Source organism: Lagopus muta, chromosome 17 (genome assembly GCF_023343835.1).
Source record: "Lagopus muta isolate bLagMut1 chromosome 17, bLagMut1 primary, whole genome shotgun sequence".
In the NCBI taxonomy this organism is placed as follows: Eukaryota; Metazoa; Chordata; class Aves; order Galliformes; family Phasianidae; genus Lagopus; species Lagopus muta.
The window spans coordinates 7730964-7753798 of NC_064449.1; the positions used below are offsets into that span (position 1 = coordinate 7730964).

The 22835-nt window shown below is 43.4% G+C and overlaps 4 protein-coding genes across 6 annotated transcripts; 3 read left to right on the forward strand and 1 right to left on the reverse strand.

Moving 5' to 3' along the window:
• Positions 1-1369: 1369 nt before the first annotated feature.
• On the forward strand, positions 1370-7386 carry TMED2 (transmembrane p24 trafficking protein 2). Of its 2 annotated transcripts, XM_048964279.1 has the most exons (5): positions 1370-1663; positions 2834-3026; positions 3445-3465; positions 5356-5463; positions 5899-7386. In XM_048964279.1, exons 1-5 carry the CDS (start codon positions 1385-1387, stop codon positions 6021-6023), a joined length of 726 nt encoding a protein of 241 aa, XP_048820236.1. In that variant the 5' UTR covers positions 1370-1384; the 3' UTR covers positions 6024-7386. The 2 variants fall into 2 exon arrangements, with proteins under 2 accessions (XP_048820236.1, XP_048820235.1); XM_048964278.1 differs by lacking the exon at positions 3445-3465 and having other exon boundaries at positions 1423-1663.
• Positions 7387-7565: 179 nt separating this feature from the next.
• DDX55 (DEAD-box helicase 55) lies at positions 7566-14144 on the forward strand. Of its 2 annotated transcripts, none has more exons than XM_048964378.1 (14): positions 7566-7938; positions 8128-8178; positions 8257-8343; positions 8862-8953; positions 9067-9129; positions 9835-9984; positions 10402-10591; positions 10989-11020; positions 11377-11508; positions 11633-11725; positions 12209-12323; positions 12696-12864; positions 13218-13510; positions 13988-14144. In XM_048964378.1, exons 1-14 carry the CDS (start codon positions 7831-7833, stop codon positions 14138-14140), a joined length of 1728 nt encoding a protein of 575 aa, XP_048820335.1. In that variant the 5' UTR covers positions 7566-7830; the 3' UTR covers positions 14141-14144. The 2 variants fall into 2 exon arrangements, with proteins under 2 accessions (XP_048820335.1, XP_048820334.1); XM_048964377.1 differs by having other exon boundaries at positions 7567-7938; positions 10938-11020.
• EIF2B1 (eukaryotic translation initiation factor 2B subunit alpha) lies at positions 14138-17996 on the reverse strand. Its single transcript, XM_048964385.1, has 9 exons — positions 17885-17996; positions 17713-17814; positions 17499-17635; positions 17308-17424; positions 16474-16586; positions 16213-16281; positions 15556-15631; positions 15288-15413; positions 14138-14849 (listed from the first exon to the last, which is right to left on the reverse strand). The coding sequence occupies exons 1-9, from the start codon at positions 17895-17897 to the stop codon at positions 14694-14696; spliced, it is 909 nt and encodes a 302-aa protein (XP_048820342.1). The 5' UTR covers positions 17898-17996; the 3' UTR covers positions 14138-14693.
• On the forward strand, positions 17970-22763 carry GTF2H3 (general transcription factor IIH subunit 3). Its single transcript, XM_048964383.1, has 13 exons — positions 17970-17997; positions 18115-18194; positions 18464-18570; positions 18985-19148; positions 19402-19464; positions 19713-19742; positions 20170-20198; positions 20283-20357; positions 20795-20848; positions 21147-21215; positions 21332-21467; positions 21547-21583; positions 21664-22763. The coding sequence occupies exons 1-13, from the start codon at positions 17988-17990 to the stop codon at positions 21731-21733; spliced, it is 924 nt and encodes a 307-aa protein (XP_048820340.1). The 5' UTR covers positions 17970-17987; the 3' UTR covers positions 21734-22763.
• The last annotated feature ends 72 nt before the right edge of the window (positions 22764-22835 follow it).

A 22835-nucleotide genomic window follows, 5' to 3' on the forward strand; every position in this document is an offset into this window, starting at 1 on the left:
GGTTCTAATTCAACATCTTGCTGTGCGTGCTGCAGGAATAACTAACGTCTCGTCGGTGAGCTGAGAGCTGGGGCTGTGCAGCCTGGAGAGGAGAAGGCTCCGGAGTGAGCTGAACGGCCCTTCGGTATCTAAAAGGGCTGTGATAAAGGAGATGGAGATGGGACAAAGAGAAACGGTTTCAAACCAAGAGGGTTGGATTTAAACTGGGTATAAGGAAGAAGTTTTTACGCTGAGGGCATTGAGGCACTGCACAGGGTGCACAGAGAGGTGGTGGTGCCCCATCCCTGCAGACAGCCACAGTCAGGGGACAGGGCTGTGAGCACTGATGGAGTTGTGGGTGTCCCTGTGCACTGCGAGCAGTGGGAGCAGACTGCCTTTCAGGTCCCCTTTCAACTGAAATGATTCTATTCTAATTGTTTTCTATCCTAGTGCCAGCAGGCACTCATCTGCATTGATCTGGGTCATAAGCATCCAGACATCTGAGCTTGATATTCAGCTGCCTAACTTATAACAACAGTGCTGTCCTATGATGTCTGCTTGTTGTTCATGAAGCTTCTTGCCAAAGGAACACCACAGATACTGCCCAAAGTTGCAGAGCATGGGGATGAGTCACAACACAGTCATCCATTCCTGGCCAACGCCACTTAGGAAAGCACGAAAAGAGGCAGCAGAAATGAGCACGGTATTTGGAGAGTGCTCTGTGTTACCTCTGGGGAGCAGACAGGCTGCAAAGTGAGAACTGTGTCAGAGGTACAGGAGGTGTTCATACCACCATCAGGATACAGCAGCAAATAATTTCCCCCCATTATGTATGAATGCTACTGGCAAGACTGAAATCACTTGGAGACCAATGGAAACCCAAGGCAGCGGCTCAGGCCATGGAGGCAGTGGGCTCAGTCCACGATGAAGGTTTGCTGTGGCTGTGGGCGTGACAGCCACGTCAGCACTGCAGCTCCCACCCTGCGGAGTGAAGGTGCTTTACCCACACAAATGGAGTACTTGGATTACAGCTGTCGTACAGCTGAGGGCAAAAAGGCACAACGCCTGAGCAGCACCACGCGCACAGCGCGCCCAGCAAAGACAAGGACTCTTCAGAAGTGCGCAGCCCGTGCTGCGCAGTTGCCAGGCAACGCCTCCTCCGCTGCTCATCCAATGCCGCTCCGCCCTCCGCTCTTCTCCATTTTGATAGGCCCGCGCTCCCCTCCTCGCGCTGATTGGCTTCTCGCCGCAACTTGCTCCTCGCTCATTGGTTGCTCTCGAGCACAGGCTCCGCCTCCTACTTCGCGCCTCTCTCTCCTCAGGGTTCGGGACGTCCCTTCCTCATCAGTCCTTTGACGGCCACCGTAGCGCAGGGCCGTACGTGGCAGTGGAACCGCGCCGGCCTATGAGCGGCGGCCCCGTGCCCCGGAAGGGGCGTGGCAAGAGCCGGAAGTCCCCCTCCCCTTTTCCTGCTGCCCGCCGCTCGGTGCCCCTGGGCTCCGCCATGTCGCCGGTGCGGGCGGTGCTGGCGCTGCTGGCCGCACTGGCGGCCCCGGCCGCCGCCTACTTCGTCAGCATCGATGCGCACGCGGAGGAGTGCTTCCTGGAGCGGGTGCCGTCCGGCACGAAGATGGGGCTCATCTTTGAGGTGGCCGAGGGGGGCTTCCTGGACATCGACGTAGAGGTGAGGCGGGACCGCCTGACCTTGGGCCTCGTGCTGAGTGGGGGCCCAGCCCTGGGACCGGGCCCTGCGCGCCGGGAGCGGTGCGGAAAGGCGAAGCGGTGCGTGAAGGCCCGGGCGGCGGCGGGGCCTGGGGGGGGTGGGCCGTGTTTGGCCGCCCCCGGCTCTGGGGCCGTGGGATCGCTGTGAGCTCCATCTCCTTGGGGTGTTGGGGCGGCTGGTGCTCCCGCGGGAGGAGAGCCCTTCTGCTACTGCTGGAGCCTCTCTCCGGGTTTATGGGGCGTCCTGCTCCGTGCGGTCTTGGCGTAGTGCAGCGTTTGTTGGCGGGAAGAATTAAGTGGTTTGTTGCTCGTTCTGAGAGCGTTCTTCCTCCACTTATGAACGCTGACTTTATCGAGACTGATTGCCGGCTTTAATCAGGTTGATTGCTAGCTCAGGCTGTGGGTGAGTGCTTTTCTTCAGTAAAGCGTTGAGTCGATAGGAGAATAATGAATGAGCATTCTTTTCATCTTAGCGAGGAGCAGGTAGTTTGGTGATAGTTTCAACATGAGAGCTGTTGGTGAAATCAGATGTAATTGTTGAAGGTTACACAATTCTGATACGGGAAATAAAAGCGGGATGCTGCCAGCTTCCATTTGCATGTCGGTAATGGAAGCTTAGCGGCTGGGTTTGGTGTCCTGGAAGATGTAAGGTCACCATGACTCTTATGGCTTAGCACTGTGCCCTGCTTCTGTCTGAGCTGGCAGCTGCGGCACTGCACAACTGTGCATCGTTATACTGTGAGAATGTCCTTTATTGGCTTTTGTTTCCCTCCACACAACAGAGATAAGGTTTCCCCTGCAGTTGTGAATTTGGGGAACAGCCAGGCTTGTACGCAGCTTATGTCTCTCTTGTTATGGAGTGCTTCTTATCTTGAGGACAGGCGGTCAATAAGCAAAGCTTTCACGTGGCTTTCTTTACAGGGAGGGCGCTCTAAAGATTCCTGTGCAGGAAAACACAGAACTGCTTTTTGAGTTGTGGCGAGGAAAATAGAAATATCACCATCAGTCAGATTAAAGGTGCTGTGGGTAAATCTGACTGGATGACTTCAAAATATGAGCACAACTGATATTGATGCATTTTAAAACACTGTATTTTGAATAAAATGAATGATATTTTGTTTTCATTGTCCAGATTACAGGGCCTGATAATAAAGGAATTTATAAAGGCGATCGAGAGTCCAGTGGAAAATACACATTTGCTGCCCACATGGATGGAACTTACAAGTTTTGTTTTAGTAACAGAATGTCCACCATGACTCCCAAGATAGTGATGTTCACAATTGATATTGGGGAAGCTCCAAAGGGGCAAGATATGGAGACAGAAGGTGAGAAAGACTCCTAAGAAGAAGGCTCTCTTTTGGGAGCTTTTACCTACGTGCATGACTTGTGAATGTGACTAGGATTCTCAGAATTCCTGTTTCTTCAGGCGGTCTAGTTGGCTGTTCTCTTGCACAGCTAAAATGGATATGGATGTTTTTAGACCTCGTGGCACAACTTAATGCAAAATCACCAGGGCATCACTTGGCCGTCTGCAGAAACAAATGCTTTCATCTTTTAGTCTTTTCATCGGTTTCTTTCTCTGATTTCTAGTTTGCTCAGCAGTATGTAGATTGCCATATGCATTAGTTGAGCTCTTTGGTAAATGTGCTAATGAAACAATATTTTCTCATGGCCATGTAAGTTACTGTTTTATCTGCAGCCTTTTGTCCTGTACTTGTGTTCATCTCTTACACTTTTCTCTAGGTGGTGGAGATACCTGGGATGGTATGTGTACTGCTTTTTGAAAGCTCATTAGCATCTTGTCTTTTGCATATGTTTATTCACTAACAGCTAACGTTTGCTTTTTCTCTGTAATGTTTGTTTGTAGCATGAGAATGTCTTTAATAAACTACATCAAAGGTCTGATTCTGAGCAATGCTGAGCACTGCAAGCTTCCATCGAGAGGTTGAAATACTTAGCAGCTCTTGGGATCAGGTCCTCAAACTGGCCTTGACACTTTGTCTTCAGGTCATTACTTGTGGCTAACAGAAGGCTTGATTAGATGTTTTAGGTGGAATTGAACTAAAACAATGGGCATCCAGGAGCATTAAACTATATTTACTTACTAAAGTGAATGTTGGATAATCGAGGGCTTTTGGAAGCAACAAATTCCACCTAGGATATGAATTAGCAAACATGTTACAAGAGGAGAAAACTGGAAAGTTGCCATTTGCTGTAAATTAAGTGTTTGGGTAACAAGTTGTAAAGTTTTCTTTAGAAATCACTAACTGAAGCTACAAAGAAAGTTGTTTTTGTTGTTTTTTTTTTAATTTTAGTGAGTAAATAACTGTGTGAATTGAGTAAATAATTGTGTGAATTGATTGTTACCTCTTGGTGAAATTTAACAAATTCTTAACTTGATTTTTTTTTTTTTTAAATCTCAGTTAAATCTCCTTATTGAATGTGAAAAGACATCATAAGCATCAATTCTAAGGGATACTAATAGAGCTTTAAATTTTAAGATAAACACTTTTCCCTGTGTTTTTTTTTTTTAATGAGCTTAAACAATACCTGAGGCTAATTTCTTCTCCAATAAACTGTACGTATGGCAGTGACCAGCTGTGAAAGAAGAGATTTATGTTAGCAAAGTGAGTGTAGTTTTGACATCTACTTAAACTCCAGTTAGGACTTGTATGAGTGCTATTCTCTGGCCATCTTTTTGTCTGTTACCCAAATGTGTATATTTTTAATAGGTTTGCTTTCAGAGCGTGAATTTATAAAGAAATAATATTAGGTGGCTTCAAAATCCAATATATCCCTTCAAGAGATGTTTGCCTGGAGTGTGTCTGTGGAATGATTGCTCAAACTTCTCTTGGTGCTAGAAAACTCTGAAAATTACTTGCATAATTCATAACTTTTGTTAGTGGGCAGTTCTTTGAGCATGAAGGTATTTAAAGGATCCTGTGGTTGACAAATCACTAAATCTTGGATCTCTGTTCCTTCCATGTGCTGAATTGTCTCAAGCTAATTTGCTGTTATCGTTAGTTCATTTTCTTACTCTTCTGCTTTCATGACATACCAGAACCTGAGGCCAGTTCCTGCCATTTGCTGTTCCCCTTTGGCATTGTTTGTGCTGAACGCTGTGCTACAGCTAAGCAGGGAGGCACAAGATGTGATACGTTGCTTCAGACAGTCATCTCGTTTTGCCAGCATCATGATCTTAAGCTAAATTCTCAGTTGTTCTCTTTTTGCAAACTTAACAACTAGAAAAAAAGCTGTTATGTTAAGATAATTTGCTTGGAGGATATTGGAACGTACTTGCAAAGTGGGTAACAGTGTGGTAATGATCTCATGTATTGTTACGTTCTGTTTTTCTGGAGTCGTGTGCCCATCTTGGATAGAAGTGGTCTGCACTGACTAAATTGGGTGCCAGCTGTCATCTAGTTGGATGTGGTGAGAGGTGTTTTCCCACTCAGTAAATGCCAGTGACGTGCTGTGAAAAGTGGCAACGAGACAACAAAACTATTTTGCTGTAAGGATAGAAAGTTTTCATTGTCCAGACTGCATTTTTCAGAACTCCCTCTGTGATGGGAAGTTGATTATAACTGTTCAGATGCTTAATAAAATGGGTTTTTGAGTAAATAACCTTCTGATGCTTTTGAAATTATTCTGCAGCTCATCAGAACAAGCTAGAAGAGATGATTAACGAGTTAGCAGTGGCCATGACAGCTGTAAAGCATGAACAGGAGTACATGGAAGTTCGTGAGAGAATACATAGAGCAAGTAGGTGTCTTTTGACTTAAATGCCTTTTCTTTTTTTTTTTTAAGATTTATTTCTAAGTCTATAGAACTATTTCAATTACTGAAAAGAATTCAGAACAAATCCTGACCCATTCAGACCCAGTATGATCAACACTTGCAGTCTCTACATTTTCTTGTCTCTCATGTAATGAAGATTGTTATGCAAAATACAGAAAAAGCACAGCAGGACGTTGCAGTGTGTGTGCAGAGGTGAGATGAACATCTGTTTGCACAGCTTGCTTCAGGCTGTGCAGGTTCTCAGTTCAGTGCCTGGAAGCCTTGTACAGCCGTGATACAAATACCAGTGATGTCACTGTAAGGCTTATATGCAATTCTTTGGATCCTGTGACAAAATATCTCATGATGGAGATATAAGTTTGTTTTAAATTCTTTGTTCCTTTTTTTTTCCCTCAACAGTTAATGACAACACAAACAGCAGAGTGGTCCTTTGGTCATTCTTTGAAGCTCTTGTACTAGTTGCCATGACACTGGGACAAATCTACTATCTGAAGAGGTTTTTTGAAGTCCGAAGAGTTGTTTAAGAGTACTGTACCTGGTCCTGGATTTCAGTTCACTGTCTACCAAACATCCTGGTCACAAAAAAAAGAGTCACTAAGTTTCGAAACCCTCTTTACTGAACTGTAAAACTTATTTGCTTACGTTCCTTCCTAGTTAAAAATGAATTGTTTTTATATATCTTCTGTAGCAAAAGCTATGCTGAAATCTCATCACTTAATTGGCCTGTTCTTTTTTTCTTTTCACTTAAACCTGCCTAGTCTGTATGCTAAGCAAGATCCAAGCAAGCTGCAAATGCTGTAATTCAACTGTAGTAACAAGCAATGTCTGTGTCTTTTCTAACGTTCTGTTTCCATAAGTACTTGCAGTTCTATCTAGGGAAGCGGTACAAGGCCCTGATGTGACTGTTGCATTTCTCACATCATGAACCCTGCAGGAAGTGTTATGAAATTGAAGGAATCCCTTCTTCACTTCTGCAAACTGCCAAGGAGGAGCGATTGGAACTTTGATAATGAGTAGATCTGACAACTTCTGATCTCGTATACGTACCTGATTAAAATTTAAAAGGAGGTGTTCAGTAACTCTCCTAATTGCACCAACTTATCCATGGAGGTTTTTAACGAAATAACCAGTATCAAAATAGATCCTCTACCAAATGTTCATCACGCGGTTTTTAGTCTCTTTCAGGTTTTAAATCGGAGCCCATTGTGTGCAGTGTCTTGGCAAACAGCAGTTAACCCTTTGGTTCGTGCAGCTCCAAAGCTGAGGCTGTTGCTGCTCCTGCAGAGTGCAGCGGTGTTCAGGACATCTGGATTCCTGATGCCAAAGGGTTAACGGTTCTGGGGTTTATTGCAATGCTATGCAGCCCTTGTATTTAAGTTAAGTGGCAGTCTCTGCCATTTTCTGGTCACAGTTAGCATAATGCTAAGTACTGGTGTGTTTTCTTTTTCAGGCACGTGTAGATTTGTTTTTGTATAAAGTTACTTTCCTTGGTATCTGATGATTGGTTTAAAAATTAAAGATGCGTCTGGTGTGGGTGCTGAGCCAGGATTCTGTTGTGACTGATGTACATTAGTTGTAATCATTTTTGGGGTGGGGTGGGACCTTTTCCAGGGGGGAGCCTCTACAAGTTACACACAGCAGTTTTGTACAATTAATTTAAAATTTGTTACAGGTTTTCATGTTCCAGGTAAAGATTTTGCAACCTTGGGCAAACACTGGCAGCAGTTCCTTAGCAAGGTGGTGTTACACCTTATGGCAACTGTTGTGTGCCAATATTTTTGTGTAAAAAAAACACTTAAATTGAATTATAAGATGTACATTTAAAATTGCTTGTGAATCTAAATATGACCCAGGTTCAATAAATAAACAAATTCTTAAAAAAAGAAAAAGATAACCAAACACCACGCTGTATTTATTTTTTCTGATGCTTTGCAGGAGGTGCTGGAGGTGCTGCTTTGCACTCTAAAGGGGTTTTTTTTTGTTTTTTGTTTTTTGTTTTTTGTTTAAACGTTTTTATCAACATCCCTGGGTGTCCAGAATTCATCTGGTGGGCAGGTAGAAGAAGTTATGGTTCTTCCGTGCTGGTGCTGCTCGCTGTGCCGTTGGGTGTACGGTGCTTCCGTAGGGCTGACAGAAGCGGTCTGACGGTTCCCGTGCTATAAAACTCGAATTGTTGGCGCTCTGCGGGTCGGTGCTCGCGGTGGAGGCTCCCGGGGAGGCGGCGGAACTTCCCTTCTGGCGGAACCAAAGCGCTGCAGTGCGTGTTTCCGGCCGTCACCGCCGCAGCCGGAAGTGGGGGACGAGTTCCGGCGGTGCGCTCGGCTCGCCGAGATGGAGGCGGTGACCGAGGGCAGTTGGTCCGCGCTGCCCGTGGCGCTGAGCCCGGCCGTGCTGCGGGCGCTGCAGGAGCTCGGCTTCGACCGCATGACTCCGGTGCAGGTGAGGGGGCGGCCGTGCGGCGGGAAGCCCGAGGAAGGAGAATCCGGGCGGGGCTGGCGCTGCGCCGGGTTTTTCTAGCAGAGCCGCTGCTCGGGTATCGCGGGGAAGCTCTGTGCTCCTGGGGAACCGAGCCTCTGCCACGTAACGATTAATCTGTTCGTGCGCTGCTTTTCTGTTTTCTTTCCTCAGTCTGCGACCATCCCGCTCTTCATGAGTAACAAAGACGTCGCTGCGGAAGCGGTGGGTGTCATCCGCTCGGGTCGGTTTTCCTTCTCTGTTTGTGGAGCTGGGGGAGCTGACTCTGTTTCCCTCTCCCAGGTAACGGGCAGTGGCAAAACCTTGGCGTTTGTGATTCCCATACTAGAAATTCTTCTCAGACGGGAAGAAAAGCTAAAGAAAATGCAGGTAAGGTGAAGTTGTGCAGTTTGAATGTGTTTTTGTGATATACAATAAGATTGAGGACCTCAGTAGAAGCACCACTAAGTCAAATTGAATACATGAAGTGACCCTTTGGTGTAGTGGTAACAACAAGAATAAATACTGGGGCGCTTTCTGTGCACTTACAGGTTTTTATTTGAATGATCAAACTTGTTCTGAGCTATTAGAAAAGTATCTCAGAATATCAAATAAGAGAATGTATGGCAAGCAAGAGTCTTTGAGTGCTTTTTGCATCTGTTGACTTTGAATAGGTTGTAAGGTACTTGTGCCACTTTTCTTGATTAAATATTGATATCAGCTGCTACTTCTTGACCATTTTGCATATTGGTATAGCAGTTCTTTCAGAAGTCTTTTAAAAGATTCTGCTGGGAATGTTTTGCCTAAAGCCAGGGTCATAAACATGCCTCACATTCCCTTACCTTACCAGTGACAGTTTTGCAACAATCTTCCCTCTGCTATTTTCCATAAGTTCCTTTTGCTTGCAGGTTGGAGCTATAATCATCACACCAACGAGAGAATTAGCAATTCAAATTGATGAGGTGTTGGCACACTTCACAAAACATTTCCCCAAGTTTAGGTGAGTGAACCTCAAGCTTTTCATGACCACAGTTCTTTTTTCTTTGGACTTCTGTCATTCATAAGGTCACAGAATTTAAAGATGTCCTAAACCTTTCTGTTCTGTTGTTTTAGTCAGATTCTTTTAATTGGTGGTAGGAATCCCATGGAAGATGTTGAAAAGTTTAAAGAACATGGGTAAGTTGGTTGTAACTGTTCCAGTGCCTTGCTGTTGTGTTTTTTTCCTTGTCATTAGAATACACAAATTATGGCTCTGGTTTTGCTGGTGCTGCTGTTTGATGATACTGCATAAATATGTTGGGTACACGCTAAAGAAGTTGTGGTTTAATTCACTGCAGTAAAATGCACCATAACCAGATTGCAGTGAGATAAGAAGCGAGGATGGCGTGTGAAATCAATCCCATTTCCATGCTGTGCAGGTAGAGAGCCGTGCACTGCATGGCGAGTTGAAAGCTGAATAATTCAGTTCCTTCATGTAAGTTTCTGCCAGCAGTGGACTCTGGTGTGGTTGAGTCTGTGCTGAATAATTGGAACGATTCGGTGCTGATACTCATGGGGAAACTTTGAAGCCATTTTCTTTGCCTCTGTCTTTTTGCACAGGAGTATGAAATGTTTCTTCTAGCCGATAGTTGCTTTCAATAGTCATTAATTATCTTCTGAACTGTTATTACCACAAGTGGTGAGCATGCACAAAGGGCTTTTTCCTCCCATCAGCATGACTGAAAGGCCCTGAAATATAAATACACTTGAAAGCAGCATGCTGAAATTCTTCTACTGACGAATGCATTCATTTTGAGTGCAGGTTTGTGCTGTGGTTGTTGTTAACAGCTCCACCAAAGGCATTACCTGTGTGGTTACAAAACTGCTGTGTGTTGCAAACAGGGGGAACATCATTGTAGCTACACCAGGTCGACTGGAGGATCTGTTCAGAAGAAAAGCAGATGGGCTGGATCTAGCAAGCTGTGTGAAGTCTCTCGACGTGTTGGTATTGGATGAAGCTGACAGGCTTCTCGATATGGGCTTTGAATCAAGGTATTTAATATTTAAATAAGAAGCTTTCATTATGCATATGAAGTTTCAAATGAATTCATCATTAAATGAACACTGTGTTGTTCTTTGGCCTCTCTTTGCTCCGTAGCCTGTATAAAGCAATTGCTGTAAAGGGAAAGGAATCAGGGGAGAGTGCTTGCTTGATGAATGCAAAGTTTAAGATTCTTTTTTCTGATGCATATTAGCATGTCATCATTTAAATATCAGCATTGGCTTAAAATGCTGCAACAATTAAGCACAGATGTCTTACTTGCAGTGCTCTGACAAATTCTCGAACAGAAGATGCTTGACATTTAGTGATTAAAAACTGTTTTGTCTACAAGCTCATACTTTCAGTGATTAAACTTATTTCTGAGGGAAATCTTGGCGCATTTATGTCTTGCATGTTTTTACTTGCAGTTTAAATGCCATTCTGGCCTTTTTACCCAAGCAGAGGCGGACGGGTCTGTTCTCAGCCACTCAGACTCAGGAAGTGGAGAACCTGGTGAGAGCAGGGCTCCGGAATCCTGTCCGCATCTCAGTGAAAGAGAAGGGAGTGGCAGCAACCAACACACAGAAAACTCCAACGCGCCTGGAGAACTATTACATGGTGGGAACCCTGTGCTTTGTGCTAGTGGGCATTCTTTCTCTCTTTGCCCCGATTCCATCAGCACGTTTTTAAGTCATGGCCACTTACAGTCAGTTTAACAGATGAACCAGAAGATTCTAAGATGTGAAGCTCTTGTAGGTTATCTGAAGATTGGCAAGCACGTGCCCTTAATTCTTAATGCTGTAGTTGTCTGCTGTATGAGTTCAGCTTTGTTTTGTTTGGCTGGCCAGGACCCAAACTGCTGCACTGCTGTGCCTCCCTGACCAAACATCAGTGTGTAAAGAAAGGAGGCAGATCAGTTTGTATCGAGTCCATTTTCTTACTGATTTTCTTTTGCATTGTGTAGATATGCAAAGCGGATGAAAAATTTAATCAGTTGGTGCATTTTCTTCGACAGCACAAGCAGGAAAAGCATCTGGTCTTTTTCAGGTAATTCTGTGTTAGTGTTTCATTGTGAAAACAAGGAGTTTTATTGCTTAAATTCCAAAGCTGCCCTGTGTTGATAAGGACATGGCTGTTTTAAATGTGGTTCATTTTAATAGCTGTCTTATGGAAAGAGGATAGAAGGAGATAGAATCCTGACATGAAGCAATGATCAGTGAACGTGAACTTCAGAAGATTATAAAAGTGAAGATTATAGATGATGTGTTAATCATAAAAGTGATGTCCATATTTCAAATAAAAATAGACAAGTGGGTGTTTTTGAAAGGGCTCAGACTGTTCTGACTCAGCTGCAGATTAAATATACAGCATAATCTTCTACTTTTCTGTCTTCATCACAACAGCACGTGTGCCTGTGTGGAATACTATGGGAAGGCTTTGGAATCCTTAATTAAACAAGTGAAAATAATGTGCATTCATGGGAAAATGAAACACAAGCGTAACAAGATTTTTACTGAGTTTCGAAGGCTCCCAGGGTAAGAACCAAGCAGTTACTCCAGGCAGAAGCAGAAACAGTAAGAGATGTAATTGTGTCTGATACAGTGTGCTTTTCTTAAATGACAGGTAGTGAAAAAGTGGTTTTTTTCTTCTTCTTCCTAGTGGGATTTTAGTTTGCACTGACGTGATGGCCCGTGGCATAGACATCCCAGAAGTACACTGGGTTTTACAGTATGACCCACCCAGCAGTGCGAGGTACAACTTCAGATCTTACCAGCTTGCGCTCGTGCTGCTGTACTGTTGAGGTATAAATTGAGAACACACAGCTGTGGAAAAGGATTTCCTTGTTGCCTGGAAGTCTGAGCGACCTGCCAACAAGAAGGTGGCAACTTTTATCATAACTGATGTGGGAGAAGTCAATTGGCTTTGTGGGCATAACGTGCAGAAGTGAAATGGGTGGCTGCCACTTGCACTTGTGTAAAGAGGCCTTCTGTTCTAAGGGTTGTGTGAGAGTAGAGATGTCACACGCTGAGGTGTGAATGAGTGCAGAGAGCAGAGCTGTTTAAGGGTGGTACATTGAGAGTTCATGTGAGGGGAGCTCTTCCATGTATTTTTACTTCTATTGTAGTTTTCCTGTAGCTAAAGTTATTAGTTCAGTTCCAGATTTACCCTTTTGCTCACTAATGCTTTAAAGTCAGACCAAGCATCTCTCCTTGAATTATCCCTGCTTTGTTTCAGTGCCTTTGTGCATCGCTGTGGTCGAACAGCACGGATTGGAAATGTTGGCAGTGCACTTGTATTTTTGCTTCCCATGGAAGAATCTTATATTAACTTTCTCTCAATCAACCAAAAGGTCAGTAGTTTTATTCTAACCCTCTGCAGAAAAGGGCAACGGAGCAGACACTCATCAGACATTTAATGACAGGCATTTTGAAGTCAGAATTCATTGTGCTTAAGATCATATGCACTGATAAAGTTTTAGCAGAGGTGCATAATTAAAAAAAGAGAAGAGCTGCTTATTAGTCACCAAATTCAGTTGTTAGAATGTGATTGCTGCCTGTGTCATTTACTGAGTGCATAGAACGGCCTGGTAAAAGGCAGGGAAAGGTGCTCAGAAAGTACTGAAGATTAACTGGAGAAGAAATGAGTTTGAAGCTTCATAGCACATTTCAAGTCATTCAGCTCAACTTTGCCTTTCTTTTTGTATTTCTTTTTTTGTTTTCAGTGTCCCATGCAGGAAATGAAACCACAGAGAGATGTGTTAGATCTTCTTCCAAAACTGAAGTCTATGGCTCTCGCTGACAGGGCAGTGTTTGAGAAAGGGATGAAAGCCTTTGTCTCTTACATCCAGGCTTACGCCAAGCATGAATGCAATCTGATCTTCCGAATGAAAGGTAACTCCCAGCAGGAGCTGGGGATCTCTTTCTGTTCTCCAGAAGGCAATATTTGGTTTGGCAAAAAAAGCTATGAATATTATCCAGAAGCTACAACCACCCATTTGTGTTCTCAGAGGTACTTTCTGCAGTATCCAGTTGTGACAGAATTCTTATTTGCTTAAGCAATTTCTCTTCGTTTTCAGAGAAAATGTTTAATTAGCAAGAGTGACTGAAACGAACCTGAGCATAAATGTGACCTAAGGTTGTTACTGCTATTAAATACAAATTTCAGGATAATCTTTTTTCCTGTGACTCTGTAAGTTAACTTTTTATCCAGCAGAAAACTGACTTTATAATCCTTATCTTAACAGATCTGGACTTTGCTAGTCTTGCTAAAGGTTTTGCCTTGTTAAAGATGCCAAAGATGCCTGAACTAAGAGGAAAATGTTTTCCAGACTTTACTCCAGTCACTGTTAATACAGACTCCATTCCATTTAAGGATAAAAATAGAGAAAAACAGAGGCAAAAGCAACTAGAACAACAAAGAAAGGAAAGAGAAGAAAGTGGAGGAAAAAAGAAATTCATAAAAAACAAATCCTGGTCAAAGCAGAAAGCCAAAAGGGAGAAGAAGAGGAAAATAACAGCTAAAAGGAAGCGTGAAGAGGTAAACAGTGCCCATCTTATTAAAGTGCACGTCATTGCTTTAGCATAGGTGTGAACTGCCACAAGGCAGAGCAGTGGGATTTCAGTGTGACAGGAGCGAGATGCACTGCAGAATTACTTACTGAAAAGAAACCTTCCAGGTCCTTGACAGGCAAAGCATTAAAAAAAAAGCTTTTTAAAGCCAAATGTTGAAGCAGTTTCTCATCACTCATGGTGAACTGCTGGCAGCATAGGCTCATAGGCTGCATGGATTGTAAGGGATACAGCAGTTACTTCACTGGACGGTTCTTATTTGTTGTTGCTTTTATTTTTGTATCTTAACAAGGTTATTTGATAGATTGGTTGTAGAAATTGAGTGTAATTTCCTGCTTGGATGCTGCTGGCAAAAAAAACGTTGTAAAATTCTGTTGTGTTCAGCTACATAGAAATGAAGCCTTTTGGTGTTGTGTGTAATCTGTTGTACTTCAATGGCTAACAGGGCTCTGATATGGAAGATGAGGACATGGAAGAGCTGCTGAATGACACGAGACTCTTGAAGAGATTAAAAAAGGGGAAAATAAGTGAAGAAGAATTTGAGAAGAGGCTAACAGGTAGCCAGAGTAAATTCAGAGAAGAAGCTGCTGCTAACTGAGACTGAAGGTTGACGTTTATTCCAACTGGACTTTTACATTAAGATACTCCTTGTTTCAATAAAACTGTATTTTTATAACAAAATAATGATGCAGAGAACAGAACAGATTTAATTTCTTCGTAAAGAAACCTGGTTTCCATAAGCACAGTTAAGAACAAAGCTAAAAGCACTGCCCTTGTATGATTTGGCTGGAGCTACAGCTTTCTTTTGGAGCATTTATTTCAGGGCTTTTTTTTGTTCACAGATCAGTGAGTGACAGCACAGCTCCGAATGAGGCCGCAAACACCAGAAGTTACTTTATTTTTCAGTACTGCAGTACTTGGCCCATCTTCCAGAAAATTCATTGAAGGTATTCAGAAGCTGCAGCAACTTGGATTTTTCGTTTCTAAACAGCGATCCACCCCCAGGTAATGCCTTAAGCTGAAGAAGGCCAGTAATGACATGAATCCTTGTAATGCTGTCTCCTTACCACGTCCAAGCCACTTCATCACCTGCCAGGCTCTTATAGCTGTGAAGTCATGGAAGATGGTACATTGCACAGCATGTCCTCATGTTACAGATAGAGCTTAATGAGTTCATCACTGACAGCTGATGGAGTTAACACACCGAGGTCTGTAAACAGTAATGTAATGAGTGATGGTGATGTGTAGTCAATCCAGGGATGTTCCTCTGTTAGATTCTGACTTGTTTTCAGAGTGTCTGCTTTGTACTAGAAGGAAATGAGACCATTAATGAGACACAGTTGTGAGCTAAAACCTCTCTTGGGCAGGGGCAGTACTGTAATCCTGAGCAGATATTTGTGGTAAAATGGAAGGAAGTCAGCTGCTCTAAATGAGGCATACACTGCCACCTTGGTCTCGAGTGTTTTACCTTCTATCCACCATACAACTTATAGTGCTGAAGTGTCTTGATGTAGCTGTTTCTTGCCTGCAGCTACTGCTGTGCCCCAAAGGAACTGCTTTAGTAACTCAATGAGAGCATTAGGACAAACTGTGGATGTTTGAGCTGAACGTGGAGCAACTCTGTACTGTGTCAAGTTAACTACAGCAGAGAGAGCCAAATAAACGAAGATGTGCTTAGAAGAAAATTACTCACAGGCATGTAAGTGGATCTCAGTTTGCCAGGAAGCAACCTGTATTTCTCTTACCTTAAACTTATCTGGGACATCCTGCTGGTTGAGGGGGAAAAGTCTTACAAACTTGAAACTTTCTGCTACCACATAAAATGGCTTATTCTGAGCTTTGGCACACACAGCAATCTGATTGGTGCCAATCTGTGGAGACACAAAAAATAACATGCAGATTCAGTGCTAGTTTGACTTAATATTGCCACATTTCCAATGATAACACTTTCACTGATTGATATCCAAGAAAATTTTAATAGAGTTTACAGACTGATGTAATGCATTCTTTTACCTTGTTAATAATGCCTCCACTTTCAACTACACCTTCAGCACCAACTAGGACCAGGTCCACTTTCTCCATAATATAGCTGTTGAAGGAGGGGAAAAAATCCAAGTCTTAGTAAATAATATGACTCATGAAACAGAACAGAGATAAGGAACTCAAACAGTCTCTCACTTTGCTAATGTAGTTTTAGCTGCTGTTAGCTAAGTAGGGCTGTGTTGTTAGACATCCTTGGAATGAGCCTTCAGCTGCCTGCTCAGCAAGAATGGCACAAGCCATGTCTGACATTGACAATTGTGCAAGTGCTGGGAGAAATTCATCAATTGTAGCCAGTACATGACAAAATATGCTATAATTTAGCTTAAAAACAAACACAACATTTATAAAGTAGAAAAATCAAAGTAGCTTTCTTTAGTACAGCAGCTCCTTCTCCACATATCCCCAAGTTCTACACTTGGGTTGATGGAGTCAGGCCTAATAGGCAAACATCAAAGTACAGGCTTTGCAGCAGGCGTATTTGGTTAATTATGCACCTAAAGGTGTAACTTGCTTAGCTTGTTTGATGACTATGACAACTATTTAGAACAATCTTCTATGGAACTTAAATGTAACAATGTTAAAATAAAGTTGGGATGAACAACATTAAGATTTAATGATCAGGCTTACCCAACTGCAGCATCCAATATCACAGTCACAGGAATGTTCAGTTTCCTCAGGGCCTTTGCCATTTTTTGCCTATTAAAAAACAAATATGAAGCTTAGAAGTCTTTCTTTGAAGATGATGCTAGAAAAATAACGTCTGAAAGAATGAAACCCATGATGTCCTGTGTTCCTACAAGGCTAGCAGCTTTTAAGTTATGACAGATTTGATGCTAGCTATAGCCTATCCTCTTAACCAAGATCAAGCACAAGTTAATGAATACTTGCCCTGCTTGGTCTGGCTGTGATTCAGTAACATAAACGCTGAATCGCTTCTTTGACTCAACAGCTGCTTCTAGCACTCTGAGGACCACTCTTGAGTAGGCATGTGTCAAAATCCTCTGTCAAAAAAGACAAAATCTTACTTCTTGCTGAGCTCTGAAACATTTATTGCAGTTAGGAGTGTCAGGGTTTTTACTTTACTTGTGTCGATGTTAATTAATATCTAACATATGATGTTATGCTCTCAGACTAAAAGAGGGACAGTTTAGACTGGATATAAGAAAAAAGTTAGTTATGATAAGGGTAGGGAAGCACTGGCACCAGGTGTCCAGAGGGGTGGTGGTGCCCCATCCCTGCAGGCAGCCATGGTGAGGGGATGGGGCTGTGAGCACTGATGGAGCTGTGGGTGTCCCTGTGCACTGCGGGCAGTTGGACTATATGAGATTTAAGAATCTCTTCCAACTGAAATGATTCTATAATTCTATGATGTTGCTTGTATTCTAGAGACTGTAGGAGAGGAAACCACTCTGAGAGATGGGCTTGATATGGCAGTCCTGCTACTAAAGGGCAACAATTCAGTACATTAAATGGTAACTGCATGTTGTGATGTCTCAGCACAGGTGGAGCACAGGACAATGCATTGCATGGAAACAGAAGGAGGGGAGGTGATGAGCCCTTACGAAATAAAGCCACAGCTTCTGTGAGTGCACAGGGATAATAACGTTGTCCCCTCCTCCACTGCTTCTATGGATGTTGGTGAGCTTCACCCCCTCCTCCTCTGCCTTCCCAGCAGCACAGGCAGCACAGCCGGGACGAGAGCAGCTGCCCTGGCCTACTTACGGCTCCATCTCTGATGAAAGGATGGCACAGCTTGGCGATTTTGTTCCTCGAGAGAGAAACCTTCCTGAGGAAGATCTCCCCACGCTCGATCATGATTTCTTTGCATTTGGAGTAGTCCTGGAAAGGACGGCGAGTGTTGAAGCAGCCGGCCGGCCCCGTAGCACGGAGCTGGGCGGGAGCCCGCGCCTTACCGAGTACTCCAGCGAGGTGAGGCTGATGAAGCGCAGGAAGAGCTCCCCGCCGGAGTTGACGGCCACCGACGAGTCCACCCGCGACAGCGTATCGATGGCATCGCGCAGGCTGCTCCGCAGGCCCTGGATGGTTTCTCCTGGGGGGCGGACAGAGCGGCGCTGTCAGGGTCGGGCCTCCCCGGTTCGGGTTCGGCCGCAGGGGATCGGCGCCCACCTCGGTCCCGCCGGAGGAAGCCCAGCAGCGCGCGGATGGCGGCCACCGCCGAGGCGACGTCGGGGTCGTCCCTCAGCTGCGCCCTGAAGGTTTCGATCAGATCTGAAAGGCAAAGGGCCGCCTCAGCCTCGGCTCGACCCGGTCCCCCGCCTCCCTCCTAGCGCCCCGTTACCGTCCGTGCTCATGGCCGCCCACGCCCTGCCCGGCCCCGCGCGGCGCCCTGCGATGACGTAGTGCTCCGCGTGACGTCACCGGTGCGCGCCGCCGGTGGCGGGATGGGCGCGGGTGAGCGGCGGCGGCCGGGGGATCCGGGAGTGGGGGTGGGCCGGGCGGAGCCGAGCGCAGCGCAGCCCCGGGGCTCCGGGCGCGGCCTTCTGCAGTGACCCCCTGTCTGTTTTGCAGACGAGGAGCTGAGCCTGCTGGTCATCGTCATCGACACCAACCCCATCTGGTGGGGGAAGCGGGCGCAGGGGGAGGCTGAGGTGCGTCCTGGGACGGCGCTGCGGCGGGGCCGCTTCTCAGGGAAGTCCTCGGGGAAACCGTGGTGGGAAATGCGAAAGATATTCACAAACAGGGTGCGAGACTGAAGAGTCTCTTCCAACTGAAATCGTCCCATGGTTCTACAGCTGTCAAAGCTTTCCTTCGATGCTTCCTGTTAGAAAGGGAACTACGCCTTCAAGTTATATCTGCAGTTACATGGATTAGTTAACTGTAGATGCTGACTTGCTGAATTGTTCTTTTTTTTGGGCAGTTCACCCTGTCAAAATGTATCGACGCAGCAATGGTGCTGGGAAATTCACACCTGTTCATGAGTCGCACCAACAAACTTGCTGTGATAGCCAGTCACACGCAGGAAAGGTACAGCAGCTTCTCACCACTATAAAAGCCTGAAGCATTTTTCTGTGTCTCCTGATAGCATAGGAGAGAAATGATCTGTTTTAGTGCCTTTTGCAAAGCAAGGAAGAGTCAATGAAAGTGACAGAAGTTTCCCATTTGGTTGATGTCTTCTGAAGAAATTCTTGTCTTGGAATCTATGTACAAATGGGTGGTACCTGTTTGCCAGTTTGCTTAAGATGTGTCTTGAAAGGAGGGCAGTGAACCTTTTGGGGCGTGAAGATCTCCTGCCTAATGTATCTGAAATAATGTCTAAAATTTTAAAATTATTTGAAATTTTACTTCAAAATATTGCTGTTTATGAGTGGTCAGCTTACGTCTTTTTTTTTCTTACAGGCTTAAAGCAAACCACAGTACTTTGTTCTTCCTCTCTTTCAGCCGTTTCTTGTACCCTGGGAAGCGTTGGGCTTCTGCAGATCTCCTTGGAGATGGTGGTAATTCTGTGGAATTGAATTGTTCTGGCAGCAAGGATGGAAAATATGAATTGTTAACAGCGATAAATGATGCAATTGCAGAAGAGATTAAAGACCTCATGACAAAAAGTAAGGAAAAGAAAATTCTAGGTTTCATAATGTGGAATTGCGAAATGCTCTCTAGGAGTTGTAGGAATTTCATTTCTTTTCTCATCATTTCAAATGATTCAAAATCATTTGAGTTTTAATATGTTTACAGTAGGTGAGTTTTTGTGGCTCTGCACTAATCCAGTATGGCAAAGATAAAACTGTAGCACTTGGTGAGATCAGGCTTATTGAATGTCTTTGTGTATGAAAGTAATTTCTGTAATTTGCATTGCAGCTGACATGATGGGCCAGCAAACAGAGACTCTACTAGCAGGGTCTCTTGCTAAAGCACTTTGTTGTATCCTTTTGATGATGGATGTTTTAGAAGCTTTTGTCTGTTTCTTTAAGGCTGTTTCTCGTTACGCTAATTATGCTTCAACACAGTCTCACTATCAGTGCATTCTGCAATAATTTTCAAAAGTGAAACATTATCCTGATAACTGTGGATTGAACAGTGTGTATTGTTTGAGGTAATGAATTCATTGCATGGATATTGGTGTTGCTTCCATGAAAAGAAAGTGGATTCCTTAATGTCATCTAATGTAGATATTAACAAGATGAGCAAAGAGGTGAAAGGTAATGCCTTGTGAGTGCTTCCACAAGTATTTGAATTGCAATAGCAGAAAAAAATGCATATTTGCATACAAACAAGTATGTGTATATACCTTCTAACTCAAGATGGCTGATTGAACTGATGAGTTGCTAATGAACAGCCTTCAGTATTTCTTTTCTGACCAATACCTAATTGCTTTTGGACAATAAATGGAATAGGCCCACTTTCATAACAAGTTCTACAGATATTTGTCACTTATTTCTGGTGTTTTCTGTACCAGTGGGACTATTAGATGTTTACATTGACACCAACTGAGATGGTAGATCTATCATTTTGGATGTTAGATTAATTGGATTTAGATTAATTGGAATGTTAGGTACTATAGCATCGTAAGGACAATTACAGGGAATGGATGTACTCATGTGCTTTTATTTTCTTTTTGATAATCAGCCAATCAGGAAATGAAATCAAGAATTTTGGTAAGAGCTTTGTTGTTAGTCTACTATTAGTCTTAAAATGCATCGATGCTATGTGGGCTAACAAGTCTCAATTGTTTTATTTAGGTCATAAAAGCTGCAGAAGACAGTGCATTACAATATATGAATTTCATGAACGTGATCTTTGCAGCACAGAAACAGGTGAAGCTGTTTGGTGTATATATAATCTTTTATTAGTGTGTAAAGAGTGAAAGAAAATTCATTTATGCTATGGTTGTGATCTGATTAAAGTGTCCTTGAAGTGAAGACTGTCATGCCCAGAGTGAAAGGTAACCAAGTTTAAAAGTCAGATCCTACTGCTTAACATGAAGGGTTTGCTGGACTAATTAGAGATTGCTATGAAAGAGTAGATGGTAGCTTCTGTCCTACGGGTGCTGTGTACAGGATGCCTTTGCTGATGTTCTTCTATCGCCATGCATGAGAAGGGAGGTGTTAGAAATGTGGGTGTTTGTTCTGACCAAGGGAAGGAGCTTTCTTATTGCTGTGGTGGTTCTGCAGCTGTAAAACATGTATGAGATGGACGAGGTTACATTGTTCCTAGCTGAACTCCTTTTTTTTGTGGGTCTCTTTACTTGCAGAGTATTTTGATTGATGCTTGTGTCTTGGACTCTGATTCAGGCCTTCTACAACAGGTACAGGCTTCCTATTCTTATTTGCTATTTACTTTAATTCATGGATACTTGATGACAGATAGTTTGGTATGTTAAAGCACTCAACTTTTTTTAAACCAGAGAAAGAGACAGTATTACACCCTTCTATGTGACAACCTCTGGGTATTTTATGATGGTAAAATGCTGTCTCTTTTTGACAGTCTTTTTGTGCCCTCCTATTTTGTAACAATTTGTTATTGTTTTGTTCTTTTTCCTTGACTAGTAGAAACTGTTGCCTTCCTTTTAGGACTGAACTATCTGATCTCTCTCTGTGTTCCAGGCTTGTGACATTACAGGTGGTATATACTTGAAAGTGCCCCACCTGCCATCCCTCCTGCAGTATTTGTTGGTATGTGTTCACTAGCTTTTTCCTATGTCAGATGTGAAATCTTTCTGACTTCAATGGCACGGTAATACAGCAATTTCCACACTTTTTTTTCTTTTTTTTTTTTTCTGTTTATATAGTGGGTTTTTCTCCCTGATCAAGAGCAAAGATCACAGCTTGTGCTTCCACCTCCTGTTCATGTTGATTACAGAGCTGCATGTTTCTGTCATCGAAATCTCATTGAAATTGGTTATGTATGCTCTGTGTGCTTGTCAAGTAAGTTAATAAATATGAGTTTAACTTCCTACATTTCAAATGAACTATTTTAGTGACAGCTAATTCTTTTATTTTCCAGTATTCTGCAACTTCAGTCCTATTTGCAGTACATGCGAGTAAGTATTTCTTCTTATTTCAGGAATGGGTGTGAAAATATGTTTGTTGTAATTGACAGTTCCTTTTTATATTATTTCAGGACTGCTTTCAAAATATCACTGCCTCCTGTCATGAAAGCTAAGAAGAAGAAATTAAAGTTAGCTGCTTAATGCAACTTAAACACACCATTATCTCCTCCTGTGATTCTGTGACGTGGAACATACTTGAGAAATTGATGACACTTTTTATGGGATATGAAAGAGACCTGTGTGTGGTCTTACAGCTTATTTTGTTAAAGCATTTAAGTCATGTTTTCTGTGTAGTAACAAATCACTGTATTTACTGGTAATCTGTGCTGTTTTAAACACTGATTATTTGTTGTAATTAGAACCAGAAGTTACAGGCTGTTAAGATACAGATCTTGCAAAGTTAGAAGTATTCTTGCTGCTGCAGTTTCAAACCTCCAAATTATTTTCAAAGACAAGAAAGCTTTAATTGTTTTTAATCACATGTTGGTGTAGAGAGAAGTTATGACCACTGCCAATGTCTGAATCTCAGTACTGCTATTCAAGGACTTCAGTGTTCTGTGAGCTCTCCGTGGCTGTCTGGGCACTGAAATGGGGGCAGCTTCTGAAGAAGAAAGCCGTTTGTTTCAAGATGGCTTAGAACACACCTTCCTGTTCAGGGTGTGAATTCTGTGGTTACATACATGCTCACGTTGCATAAACTTTTATTTCCTTTGTGCTTTTGGTTCTCTTGAATAGCTGCTCCTCAGCAGATGAATATCACTGGAACAGTAATATGGAGTTACCCTTTCCAGGGGAGTTTAAGACCTCGTTTATGTGTGAAAAGGGGCTTACTTTTGTAAAATGACATCGGTAAATGTCCGTTAGGAGGTTAGACTGCAGTGCTGTGCTTTGAAACTGGAAAGGTTTTGGATCAATGTGTTTTGTATCCGAGTATGAGGGTGTATGGTGTGCTTCATGTGCTGCTTTGGTTAAAAAAGCACAAAATTATCTGCCTGTGTGCAGCTGTGTCTGCGCATCCAGCTGTGCACCTGGCTTCGGTCAGTGCAGCTGTTCTCATCAGTGCCATCCTTGTAGCTGGGAGCCATTTTGTTAGAAGGCTGTATCTAGAATTCGCTTTCTACAAAACCTTTTGAAATAAAGGCAGCTCTTTTTACAAACGCGGATACCGTTCGGCCTCCTGGGTGTTTGTAAGGCGGGGCGGCACGCTGTGACACGGCGCTGCCTCAGCGCTTCCCGCCCTCCC

Bases quoted from the DNA above. Each gene is read 5' to 3' on its own strand.
- TMED2 (XM_048964279.1), top strand. From the start codon at position 1,385: ATGAGCGGCGGCCCCGTGCCCCGGAAGGGGCGTGGCAAGAGCCGGAAG. The intron at 3,027-3,444 runs GTGAGAAAGACT...ACTTTTCTCTAG, and splicing joins GCAAGATATGGAGACAGAAG to GTGGTGGAGATACCTGGGAT. The intron at 3,466-5,355 runs GTATGTGTACTG...ATTATTCTGCAG, and splicing joins TGGTGGAGATACCTGGGATG to CTCATCAGAACAAGCTAGAA.
- DDX55 (XM_048964377.1), top strand. From the start codon at position 7,831: ATGGAGGCGGTGACCGAGGGCAGTTGGTCCGCGCTGCCCGTGGCGCTG. The intron at 9,130-9,834 runs GTAAGTTGGTTG...TGTTGCAAACAG, and splicing joins GAAAAGTTTAAAGAACATGG to GGGGAACATCATTGTAGCTA. The intron at 13,511-13,987 runs GTAAACAGTGCC...AATGGCTAACAG, and splicing joins CTAAAAGGAAGCGTGAAGAG to GGCTCTGATATGGAAGATGA.
- EIF2B1 (XM_048964385.1), bottom strand. The intron at 16,282-16,473 runs GCAAGTATTCAT...GTTTTTTAATAG, and splicing joins TCACAGCCAGACCAAGCAGG to GCAAAAAATGGCAAAGGCCC. The intron at 14,850-15,287 runs GTAAGAGAAATA...ATTTCCTTCTAG, and splicing joins ATGTCCCAGATAAGTTTAAG to TACAAAGCAGACACTCTGAA.
- GTF2H3 (XM_048964383.1), top strand. The intron at 19,465-19,712 runs GTATCCTTTTGA...CATCTAATGTAG, and splicing joins TCTTGCTAAAGCACTTTGTT to ATATTAACAAGATGAGCAAA. The intron at 19,743-20,169 runs GTAATGCCTTGT...TTTGATAATCAG, and splicing joins GATGAGCAAAGAGGTGAAAG to CCAATCAGGAAATGAAATCA.